Raw genomic sequence first — 12966 nt, 5'->3', positions numbered from 1 at the left:
GTGCACGAGTGTTTTTTCGTCTTCTTTCAGACTGTGCATATCACGTGCAACTGTGGGAAATCTCCTTTGCGTCAAGCTTTAGATTTCATGGGGCTCAAGTAAAGGGACTTCGCTGCTTCAACTTTTGTTTTAAGTTGGTGCTGGTCAATAATGGACATGTGGAGAGAAGACGCACACGGGTGGCCGCTATGCTGGCCGCTCATCAATTATCCAAGGCCAACGGCGTTTCTGAATACCTGGCATCGGAACACAACATTCTGTCAACAGTATGCTTAATTCATGAGCCGAAAATGTGTTTCATGGTGTGTGCCCACGACGCCTGGGTGATGCGGTAAGAGGTACAATCTTCTCCACGTATGTTTTATCGATGCTCTCCAACTGAGGTCGTGAAGCGTTAATGCGTCAGGGTCCCTCTCTCCGTGTGAATCGGTCTTCCACCAATCTGCGCTGACGAGCGTGGCGAAGGATGCTCAAACAACACCCACGACCGATAAGGCATGGGAAGCCCATCATCCAGTAGCGGATTGACAAATGGCTGCCAAAAAAAATCGATCTTAAATTCCATTCCACTGGCTTCAAACCTGCTCAAGATGTCTTTGCTTAAGTTACCCTATATTTACTGTATAATCTGTATTACACAGAGTACTTACACATGGAAATCTGACCAAGGACATAGTCCAAGATATGGCATTTGTGAGTTCTGGCCATGGCGTGTAAGAAAATACTGACAGCATTTGCAATGTGGCCTAGATTCCAAGAAAATGTGTGTATGTCTCAGGACCCCATCGTCCCAGCATCGCCAACAGCACGCACATAGCGGAGTCTTCCCAATGGACGCTCGTCCGCTGCCAAGAGATTTCACCAAAAGCTGAGTCCAAATCCAAGTAGAATAATAACGTTGCGAAACATTCCATCCACTTCAAACCGTGGACTATACAGATGGCGTTTTCAAACAAATATTACTATTATCATTATTCACTTCCCCTGGCCCAAGCGGATTGCGACCATCCGGACGCAGGTGTCAACGATGGCGTTATTGGCGTCGTTTGACCATCACCGCTACACGGCAGCCGATGGCGCTTTCGTTGTGAAAACTTAATTTGGAGCTTTCGTGACTGCAGGAATTACTCTTTGGTTCTTTCAGTAAAGTGACTTTACTGAACGAACCAAAGAGTACTTTCGTTGTGCTCGTGAGCGTCGTGTGGAGGTAGCGTTACCGCCGCTTTGAGAGGGTGCGCGCCTTGTTTGCTTTGACTGCCTGCGGTGGAGGGAGGCAAACGTCTGGTTCGGTCGCGATGTGGAGCACGCATCGCACGCTTTCTAACTCGACCACATCCGTCGGTCCCAGATGCTGCTGCAGAGGTAGCAGAGTAGCTACCAGTCGCGACTTCCGCTTGCACCGCGTTTTGTTCGGCATCGTGTCCAACGTTTCGCTCCACGCGCTTAAAGCTTCTTCAGGAAGTGAATTCTTGCTGATCTTGATCCGACTTTGAGCTATGGATTCTGAAGTAGGTCCCAGAAAGTGGAATGAAACATTGCACTTCGTGCCGAGCAATTACATTGCACAACCCGAGAATGCGCTGGAGAGCTACGAGACACAACTGTGAATGCCCATGCCGTGGTAGGTTCTCGAAGAACTTTGGTTTTCTTTTCCTGCCAAAGCCTTCCTCACCTCTGATCAGTTGATACTGCTGTTCAATGTACTAGTTTGGCTCAGGTTGACATGTTTTTATCAATCCTGGGGTGGAGCTCATAGTTTACTACCTGACTTCTCGATGGGATCCCACGTGTGGCAGTGGGCATGATTGAAGCTCCTTCACTCACCAATTCACTCATTGCCATTTGTTCCCTTGCTTCCTGGAGACTCGGTGATTGTTTCCTGGAAAATCATCCTCATCATTCTCATCATCAACAATGATTTTATTTATTTATATTACAAACCTTTGTTCTTTTTGAAATTCGTTTTCTGCTCAAGTTTATCGAGCCCAAACTGTGCAGCCCTTCTTTGTTAAGTTCTTCAATAAATTCTTACACATATACGCGCAAGTGCTGAATTTTCATTGGCTGCTGCAGTGACCCATATCGTCGATGAATATGGGATGGATAATACTGTCTTACTTTTGTAAGGGATACCGAGAGGCAAACCCCTATTAGGAAATAAATAACATCCACGCGCCGGGTCTAGCGGCTGCTCGTGAGTTCGAATAGCGCCGCCGGATCCTTGTCAGCGAGGGGCAATGACAGGGAGAGCCGACGACGCAGGGGGCCCGGAGTTGAAGGTGCAGAACATTCACGTCGCATTGGCCATCAAAGGGAAGACTAAGGGGAAACGAGGGGGTCGGCTGGGAGACCGTCGAGGAGAAATGAAATGTGATTGGTGGAAAGTCGTAGAAAGTTCCAGGAAGGTTGGGGAAGAGAATGAACGGAGAGACAGAAAGGGGTTGGGGGGGAGGGGCTGAACGGAGCGATTCCCTGACGCGTGACGCGTCGTGCGGAAGACGTAATGAAGACGAAGTTCAAGAGGCACCCGGGTGGGAGCATCTTTACACTGCCGTGGACAATCAATGGACCTTTATTACTGTGACTCACGCAGGCGCGCGGCCATTGCAGTGAGCTGTGTACAGATATCTGGACGGCTGGATGGATGATGTTGCACCGCAGTGGTCCACGCTTTGACAAGTAATTTGGTGATGCTGCATCGCCATTGGTGCTCAAGCACAAATAACAAATACCAAACAAACCTTTGTCAAGAACACCGTGGCTTTAAAGGAAACATACATAATAGATGAGGTTTTTGAATCAAAATTCGTATCGAGCCCCAAGGTGTAAAGTGCAATCTCTGCTACCTCTCATTATCCACTCTGTCTCTCTGGCCCCTCTATTTACGTGCTGTGAAGAAGGCACATGGCTTGAAACGTCACCCGGTGTTATTGGCAGGGGTGTTGAGATTGTTGTCTATATTGAAAGATCGTCGAGTACATTATGGAAGCTGTAAATATCTCCAGTGCACGTAAACTCCATTCTCACAGCGATCCACACGCTCTTAATGTTGCCCTTGTGGCCAGTCCCACCATCTAGCGGAAAAGAGTCAACATTGACTCTCAGACCAATTTACAAATGAGACGGCAGGCTTAATGTCCCACTTACCAAACGTTCTTGCAGCAAAGTGTGCGGGAGTGGGCGATGTCCCTCGGTGACCGGTGGCACCGCGACGCGGCTAAGCAGTAGGATGAATATACACATCGCGAGACCAATCTGACGAGCCTTACGTTGCAAGTCAATGTTCTGGAGCGCTCGCTCGCTCGCTCACTCATTCCTCGACGCGATACGCGGTGTTCAAAGGTCTTGAAGTAATGTATTACTCAGTCAGGAGTGCTCGCTGGAGAGAGCCGCTACTTGAACTGTTTATTATTTTGATGAGCAGTGTGGCTGGGGGAAGGTTGCACGGTTGGTCAGCGCTGATCACAATGGCCTCGCAGAGAAATTCCTCAATTACTGTGGAGCGAGAACTAACAATCTCCTAGCCGGCCCACACACTAATGTTGCCTCTGTCTAATTTTCTTACACCCACTAAAGTCTCACCCTCACTTGGTTTGTTTCATATATATATAACACGTTTCTTTCCTGCCAAAAAGCAATGCAGGCCCATGTGTTAGTCTGCAGCCGAAACAGTAGAATTGCATCGCTTCAACGCAGAGGGCCTCGGTGAAAATCCCCTCAAGGCCGTGTTTCTTCAGGGTCCCCTCCTCCCCCTCTTCTTCAAGCGTCGCGAGTCACGCAGGGACCGTCTAATAGCCGTGTGGTCAATCCGCTCAGTGCACCTCACGCATTTTAGCCGCACTACATCAACCCCCGAAGCTGTCTCTCCCCTTTATTGCATCTCCCCGCGTGCCTAAACAGCAACTTTCCCCCCCCCCGCTTAAACCACACCGCTGGGTTATTAGGCCTACATTAATAACTGCCATATGCAGCCCTTTGGCTTGGGGCTAATTTTACGCATTAGCATTTAAAACATTTACATAACATCGTGAGTAGAACCTCTACCAATGTCAACATGTTTATTTCGGTTTAAATCATCTTAAATATTCTCCGTCGAAAAGAAAACCCACGCCTCTGCGCCTACGTATAATGATATTTCTGTAATGACCTTAAATGTCCTACATCTGCGACCAGTTCCCTTTCCCGAACTCACATTATTTACAATGTTGTGGCATTTCGGAGAGCGTGCTTTAGAAATTTACTGCATGTCTTATCTGTAATGCCATAATTGGCATGTGGTCACGGGACACTGTAATGTAAACAATGTGTTTCACGTCAACTCCGTATTTCCAAAAAGACAGTTTACTATGAAAAATAAGCACGGAATACGGAAAAAAATACACAGTGCACGTGATTGAAGTGAGAACAGCACTAACAAAGCCTTGGCCACGTGCGCTGGGGCAATGTGAACGAAGTTCATCAGCGGAGCCTGCCAGAGAGCTTTAGGAACAACAAAAACCATCAGAGTCCGCGAGCTCGGAAAGAAAAATTATAAAGACGCTCAACAAATGAAAAGAGATTCGCAGTCGAGCTCTCGCATCAGTAGGAGCGGTCTTAGAAAGGTAGGTGGAAATGTCTAGGACAGCAGCGGTAAAAACCCTACCGTTATTAAATAATTTTGCTTTAAAAATACGATTATTTCTTATTAATGGCATTCATCTCATTGAAGCTGGTTTGTATTAAAATTGAATGAAATTAGCAAGTAATTACATTGTTAATTTAAACTAAAGTCGGAGCGTCACGTTGCTCATATGAGTAATGGGATGGTGTGCATCTCTATTATGCCGTACCTTAATAAACCACATTTTATATTCCTTACGTTATAAACTTATATTAGTTTTCAAAAACCATGAAATTTTATTTAACACAAAACATTTAATGACCAAAAATAACGCACTGTTATTTGTTGTTAATGATATACCGTATTAATTTAAAACTGGCTGGGTGACCCAGAGGAGAATACTGGTCAATATTGTTTAATATATTTGATCGATATATTTCTCCAGTATCTATGCGAGTTGGGTTCAATGCCAAAGGCTGGCGAATTAAACTATACAATCGGCGTTGCTTTCTCATCTGATAATACCGTCACGTCTGGTAAGTTTACAGTTCTCGGCCAAGTCATGGATAGAATAAATAATAAAATGTATCTTCAGACAATATCCTTTGCCCCCTCTTGCTGGGCTGCACTGAGCCTCAGGAATTTAAGCAGCAACAGATGAAGGGTGGAAATTGCTCGCGAGTCCATTTGGGGCAGGAGAACTATGATGGAGAGAGCCCATAAATCAGGTTTTGAAAAGTTTCTCTCGCCCCTCAATGCAGAGCCTTATCTGAAATTTGAGCAAAGAGCGCACGGAATTCCTCTGACCGCATCGAGCAGACAGAAACATCGCAGCCGTGCATTGTGGTGATTACTATAATTATTTAGGTATCGTTGTGTAGAGGACGGCCGCCCAGGAGATGGAGCGATTAAATCAGCTGGGATGCAGGTGCTTGGTGGATTATTACTCTGCAGAATCGCGAGAGATGGTGGTTAAACAGGGGAGGGTCATTATCCAGCAGCTTGCAGCTGACGGTTACATACAAAGGAAACCATCACCGCGTAGAAACTACGACGCAGAGCAAACGCGATCAGTTTATCTTAAAAACCTATTCCGATAGTCCACGGCCAGTGTATCAAATAATATCGTCCACCAGGGAACATTTCCAGTAACCTTCAATGGCAGGAAGCCCGTACTGGGGAATCAGATTTCCATTCTGCATTTGACCATTTGGCAGAGCAAAGGGAAATAGCAAAAATTGGGCTTTCCACCTGCAGGGAGCGTGGGGCTTGCCATTGGATATGCCCAGCTGGCAACACTTCAACCTTTCATACAACATTCTTACTGTAATTACATGAACATATAACTCGAGCTGTGCCAGAGTTATAACAGAGTAGCCACGGCACATGCACGCACAAAAATATAATGAGGACGTATTAATAAATATAGCAATTCCCACCCGTCAATTGCTCCTGTACCTTTGTCAATCCACTGTTGGATGAAGGGCTCAACAACCATATCGTGCCAGTCCTGATGGGGTTTTTTTGACCGTTTGGTGAAGTTTGGTGGCAAGAGGGTGACCCAGGAAACCGCTTAGATGTGGCTCTTAGCTGCGGTCGGGCATCGGATAACAGGAGGAGTGAGGATATCACTGGTCAACACACTTTTTCTGGCATAAGGTATTCCAACGGTTTTAAGGTAATTTTGGGGTGCTGATTCCAAATCAGTTTTTGTCTATCACATCAGGTTTTTGAGATATCAAATATTGCATTTTCAATCAAAACTGCAGAAGAAAAATAATAAATAAATGTGGATATCTACATAAAATGATATTATAAACACACTATCCTAAAAATACAGCACCATATTTTAACACTAAAGCAGTCACTGACTCGCAACAACTTGCAATCATAAGTGACAGAGTTAATTTCGGGTAAAATCAATGAAAACGGGGTATGCCGATAGCATAAAAATGAGATGTGATAGAGCAAATCTGAGATCAGATTTGGAATCAGCACCCTGAAATTAGTCTAAAACAGCTGCAAAAGTCCAGGCCAGAAAAAAATGTTTTTTTGTTGTTGACCAGTGTAGTTCATAGCTCAGCGCGCGACCAACACGTCGCTGCTGCTACCTACTTGCACGCGCAATAAAATACTTTCAGCACGCTGCCTACCCACGTACCCAATGGGCATTGGGCAAGGCTCAACGTCTCGAGCCAGTGACGCGAAATTCCACATTCCTCTAGCTGGGGACAAAGTCCATCTACAGAACCGCTGTTGACCTCAGCTAAAAAGTAGCTCTCCTTTCATCAGCCCTGGATGAATGATAGCTCGAGTCGACCCAGGACCAGGTGATGAACGCTCAGCCTTGAGATTGGGAGTGGGATGTTCTCCCACAGCGAAACCCAAGGCGTCCCTGTTTGACCGGAACAGTCCCGGTGTCCTGAAGTTTGTGGGCAAATCTGCAAATTGTTCCGCTTATTTTTTTGATTTCTGACCTCACGATCGACTCATGATAATGGCCACTAAGGCCCCCACTACCTGAGCAGTAGTGCTGGCTCCGTTGGTAGAGCAGTAGGTGGGGCGTGTAGGAGCGTTGGCGTAGCGGTTAGCGCTACGCTGCGCTACGAACTCGGCGAACCGAGTTCGATTCTCGCTCACGGCTGACGCCAGTGACGATTATCTGAACCGGTCCTGTGCCTCCCCTAGGTCGACTCGGCCTCAAATGAGTACCTGGTGCGGTGTGCAAACATCACCGCAAAGGGGGACAAAGGCGGCCAGGCGTGGTGGTGGCCACCCGCCCCCTCGTGTGCTGTTCATCGATGCTCGCTCACAGCACTTGCCCCAACAGTCTGTCACAGGCTACACGGGGGATCTTTGGTTTGCAGTAGTCAGAGCTAACGTCACGAATAGAGAAGGGGAGGCCACTCACGGTGTGGGCGGGGCTAGTGGGTGAGGGGGCGTGGCTAAGTAAAAATAGACGAGGCTAGTGGGTGAGTGGGCGTGGCTAAGTAAAAATAGACGAGGCTAGTGGGTGAGTAGGCGTGTCTACGTAAAAGTAAGCGGGGCTAGTGGGTGAGTGGGCGTGTCTAAATAAAAGTAAGCGGGTCTAGTGGGTGAGTGGGCGTGGCTAAGTAAAAGTGGGCGGGTCTAGTGGGTGAGTGGGCGTGTCTAAGTAAAAGTAGGCGTGGCTAGTGGTTGAGTGGGCGTGGTTAAGTAAAAGTAGGCGGGGCTAGGGGTGAGTGGGCGTGTCTAAGTAAAAGTAGGCGGGGCTGGCAGCTCGCCGCGTGTCCCAGTGGAAGGTCCCAGACATTGGGCGGACTTGAGCAAATCCACCCCACGTAGCCAGTTGCAACCAAGACCAGCCTCTATAATTACCTGGATACACACAGTACCGTACATAATATATCTGATTTACGTGCGGACTGAGTTATAGGTGGATGTGTGGAAAAGTCCGAGATGTGAACGTCGATATCAAATGACAGCTACACCGTCAATAAATACTGCACTGGGTGTGGGCGGTTAATTGGTCAGGGCAGATACGTGGCATTGCACTGTCCTGTAATTGCATTCACCATATGTGCACAACGTAGCTCAGTCGTTGGTGAATCAATCTCATTGCGCATCACTTTCACACATGGTCACTTTTCAAAAGTACCTGCAACTGCAAATTGTAAAACAAAAACCGCACCATGAAGATAACGAGAGTACATTACGCTCCTTCATCGATCCACTGCCAGCAATGCTTTAAAAAAAAGTGGCCCCTGTGAATCTCCGGGCCACTTTGGGACAACAAGTGATGGGGTTCATCTTCTTGGTTCTTTTGGTAAAGTCACGTAGAAGGGAAGTAATAAAATAATTAAAATAAAACATAATAAAATAATTCTCACGACATTTCGGCCACAACGCAAGCAGCCGTCCTCAGGTGAAGACCAGGTCTGTCGGGGAGACAGCGTCTGAATGAAATACCACCACGCTTGGAGCGTATATTTTATTATGTTTTATTTTTATTATTTTATTACTTCCCTTCTACGCGACTTTACCGAAAGAACCAAGAAGATGAATCCCTGTAGTCACGAAAGCTTTAAATCGAAATTTAAGTGATGGGGTTACCTTGGAAGGTCTGGCTCGGGTTGAGTCTGGCTTGCGTGCGGCTGATTGGCCTCGGGGTGGGCTTGGCAGTGGGCTGCTTCTTGGTGCGGGGCGCCAGGGTGCTGCGCACGGTGGTAACCGCTTGCGGTTTCACCGTCGTTGCCACGGTCTTCTTGGTGGTGGTGGTGGTGGTGGCGGCGGTGGTGGTTGTGGTGACGGCGGCGGCGGCGGTGGTGGTGGTGGCGGTTGTGGTTGTGCTGGTGGCCGTGGTAGCGGTGGTCGCCGGCGCTTCCGTTGTGGTTGTGGCGGGCTGCGTGGTCGTTGGGACAGTGGTGGTTGCAACACTTGTGCTTGCGGTGGCAGTGGATGCAGTGGTGGTGGGTATAGATGTGGAGGTGGTGGTAGGCATGGTTGTGGTGGTGGTGGTGGCGGTCGTGATGGTTGTGGTAGTGGCGGCGGTCGTGGCCACGGTGACTACGTGGGTGGGTGCTGCTGTGGTAGTTGTTGTAGGCTCGGTCGGACGTGTGGTGAGTTTGTCTGCGACTGTGGTTTGTTCATGCACCGTGCTTGCCTGTCCCTCTGTAACGGAGGTCCGTTTCGGGGTTCTAGTGGAAGGTTCATGCACTGCGGAGGTCTGTTCCGCCGTAGGCTCAGTCGCGGCCGTGGTGGTCTCATGCACTTTTGTGGACCGTCCCTTTGTGACGGTGGCTGCCCGGGTGATTACGGTGGCGAGCTCATGCACTGCGGTGGTCGGTTCAGCCGCGACGGACGACGATTCGCTCGCGGCCGCGGTGGCCTCATGCACTGCGGTGGTCGGTTGGGTTGAGGTGGTGCTCGTGGGTACCGTTGTGGTCGTCGTCGTGGTGGGTTCGGCTGTAGTTGTGGTGGCTGCGGGTCTTCTCGGCCTGCTCGTGGGTTTGGGGGCACGGGCTCTGGGGAGGATCCTGGCGGCCGTGGTCACAATCGGGCTCGACGTTGTGTCCACCAGCGGCTTGCCGCTCGGCCCGTAGCCATACAGCAGAGAGCCATTGTGTCCGAGGATCGCCTGCCCATTCACATCTGCGCGGCAGGGGTTGTGCGGGCACAGCGGCGTGGTCGGGCAAACGAAGGTCGTCAACAACAACAGCGACAACAACAACAACTACAACGCACGGCATGCATTATCGCTCCGGTGTGTTGGCCAGTGGCACTCTGTGATATCCGTCAAAATCGCTCCGCACGCTGCGTGGCATTCACTTCTTTGTGATCGTGAACGTGTTATAGCTGCAAGAAAGGTTTGAAGCTAAATATTGTCACTTATAAAGATCGACCAAGTCTCTGTAAATGGGGGTGGTAGTAAAAGTTTACTGAAGCTAGTTAATGTTAGGATCAAAAGGCTGAATTTGATCATTTATTGTAAAAACAGACGTTAATTTATTTCTGCGTAAGAGTTTCACGGCCGTGCAACGAGTCGCTCCGATTTGTGCCAACAACCCGCTGCACGACTTCTCCAAGCGCTGTAAACCGCACGTATCAATACTATGACTATAACTACAGTATTATTATCATCATTCTGGAACACAATAATTTGGTTCCTAACGAAGCTGCCCAGCACGTGGAGTGAAACGTCGTTTTATCGTGTCGAACGACGCGTGGTAACCCGGAAAAAAAAACACATCGGAGGGTTATAGAGCGCAATTGGTGGAAACCTACGTGGTAACGTTATATAATTACCACAATTGATGCCCCGGCTCCGTATGCATCTCAGTGCGAGTTTGGCTTGGGGTTTTAATGGCCGTTGAGCTGCAGATGAAATTACCCATGCAGCCGCTGCTTTTTTTTATTCAAGGCTTTTATCACGGAATTAATTACCTACGCGAATTGAGTTACAACTTGTGTGCCAGTTCTGCCACCTGATGACTTTAAACGCAACGATGGAGTAAATAGACTGTATGAACGACCATGGCCAAATTCTCCATTTACTCATCATCATAATCATCATCATCATATATTACTTGATATCACTCCTCACACGAGTATAAAATAATTCCCGAAGCACCCACTCCTTTTCATGTGCTCTCAGCTCCAGCAACCGAGGCCCTCTGGAGAAGACAACTGTGTCTGTAATAATCTCCTCCTGGTTATCTCCGCTGCCCAACGCTCCCTGCCCCCTGTTCCAATCCAGGCTCAGCGCCTGCCTCTTTCCCCTCGGCTTACGATTTGACTGTCTCCCATCCATAAATTGATTCCAATCACAATTTACTTACGAAACGGGAACACCTCCCCGTTTCGTCACCTGTAATTCGCATGGTCCCCAATCTTGTGCTTTCTGCATTTGCATTTAGACGCGCTATAAATCCAGACCATCCTGCATTTGTAGGCCCTGGCATTGCTCGCTCACGCTACTGTTGGTGGAAGGGCCTCCACTCGGAGTAGCTCTGTACAGCCTCTCTGCGCATGACTTGGCCTGCTCTTTCATGCTGGCCAGATGACTCAGAAGATGTATTGAGCACCCACTCATTACCCCACCAGACGTGATTTATTTATCAACTTAACTGTAGCATCATTGCATAGGAAGAGCCTCCCACATATGTAGTACATATCTGGCTTGTGAATTTGGACAAGAGACGGTGTAACCGTATTATTCCCCACCACAAGGGATACACCAATAGACATGTTGCCACGTGACCATTTCATTCCTGGCAGCTCCAGATCAAAACTAAGCGAGTTGTTAAAATGCTACGGTGGACAGATCGTAAAATGGGTGGACAGATGGAAGAGCGGATGGATCAGTGTTGGGAAGGATAAACAAAATGCTGAATTGGCGACAGGATGAATGATGGATAAATACCTGCCACTGAGCTTCCATCGTGTCCAATGCACAGCTTCACTGGTTTTCCGTGCTGATCATAAACCATGTTGCCATCTGGCGTGAACAGAACTTTGGTGTTTGGGTCGATCATCTGTTCGAAATCAGAGTAACAGTCGGACGGCAGAGTTAATGGACACATCTCACTTCACCACTGAGAAGAAAGGGGCTGGGTTGGGATTTTACGATCGTTTTCAAGGCGTAATTCTGAGGGACGAATGTAAAGTCAGCTACGCCACCATTTCATAATATCACCTGAGCCACAGCGTCCTGAAAAACGACCAATCTGTTATAGCAATACAAGGACAGAAACACTTACAGGTTTAATGCACCCATGGTACAGATATATGCCTCCATCCTGTATCTCCATTTATAAAATTGAATATTTTTGGCCAATCAGCTGTTACCCAGCAGCATTCGTTTAAGCGAGCAATAGAACATACACTTATTGTTGATGTTATCGATTATGCAGAAACATAATTACAACAAAGAATATAGGGCCTAAAATGTCAGTGACTTCCTGCTCAAATGAGCATTGAGTCTGTGGCTCATCTCCTGATGACAGCCACTTAACCAGTGGTGGATATTCCCCATTCCTATGATGGGGGTGAGTCTGTCCATAGGACAGCTACTATTCTCTTGCCACAATGAAGTGCTCATATTTCATATTTATCAACTCCAAAGGAGCGATGGGGCTGAGTCGACCCCCGACCAGGATTTGAACTCACAATCTTCCGCCTACGAGCCGCTTGCTCAACCGTTGAGCCACCCGGGCGTATTAAGAACATGCACGTATGTATGTTGAACTTCTTTCGCACCACACGTGGCCAACCGTGCTAATCGGAGGTGCGACAGAAAAGTACGCCGCCGGTGTTTACATGCGGTCACGCAACAGCTTCCCGTGAATGCATAAACAACGCCATTTCGACGGTGCTTCTCTGATCCATCCGACCTGCGCTTGTGAGTGACAAAGTGCCCTCTCGTGCATGCGTGGAGGCTCAACACGTACCCATTTCCCGATGAGATTGTTTTCGGCGAAGTGGGACTTTTTGTCGGGGATGGCGCTCTGCGTTTTGGGAGGAGGCCTCTCCTTCTTGTCCGTCCGCGGACCCAGCTCCGACTTCCCGTTTTTTCCTGCAGACGGGATGACCCATGTCCTCAGTTGAATCTCCCCTCGGGATGAAGGCCCTGCAATTGCTCTCTCGAGCCGCCGCTTGAGAGAGGCCCTCTGGAGGGAATGTCTGGCCTACTCTTCCACAGTGGCCAGATGTCTTAGAAGAGGTGGGAGTACACGCACTGTCAGCTGTCACTCATCGCTGATGTGGGCCAAGGCCAGGAATTGAACTCAGACCTCGTGGTTTATAGAACAGCGTGATTACCACTGCGCGACCACCCCATCCCACTCCACCTTCACTCTACGCGAATGGCCGGGGTCGAAAATCTTACT

At 48.4% G+C, this 12966-nt stretch overlaps 1 protein-coding gene across 2 annotated transcripts in view; it reads right to left on the bottom strand.

The window, feature by feature from the left end:
- Positions 1-12966, bottom strand: part of LOC144734279 (uncharacterized) — a 66571-nt gene that overhangs the window by 34021 nt on the left and 19584 nt on the right. For both annotated transcript variants that reach the window (XM_078616417.1, XM_078616419.1), the window contains 3 exons: positions 12529-12653; positions 11502-11613; positions 8693-9730 (listed from right to left, as the gene is read on the bottom strand). In XM_078616417.1, coding sequence (XP_078472543.1) covers positions 8693-9730; positions 11502-11613; positions 12529-12653 — 1275 coding nt within the window. The remainder of the gene's footprint in view (positions 1-8692; positions 9731-11501; positions 11614-12528; positions 12654-12966) is intronic.

The sequence above is a fragment of the Lampetra planeri genome, chromosome 50 (assembly GCF_965212315.1).
Source record: "Lampetra planeri chromosome 50, kcLamPlan1.2.h2, whole genome shotgun sequence".
Taxonomy (NCBI): Eukaryota; Metazoa; Chordata; class Hyperoartia; order Petromyzontiformes; family Petromyzontidae; genus Lampetra; species Lampetra planeri.
This window is presented reverse-complemented; position numbering and strand designations above follow the sequence as displayed.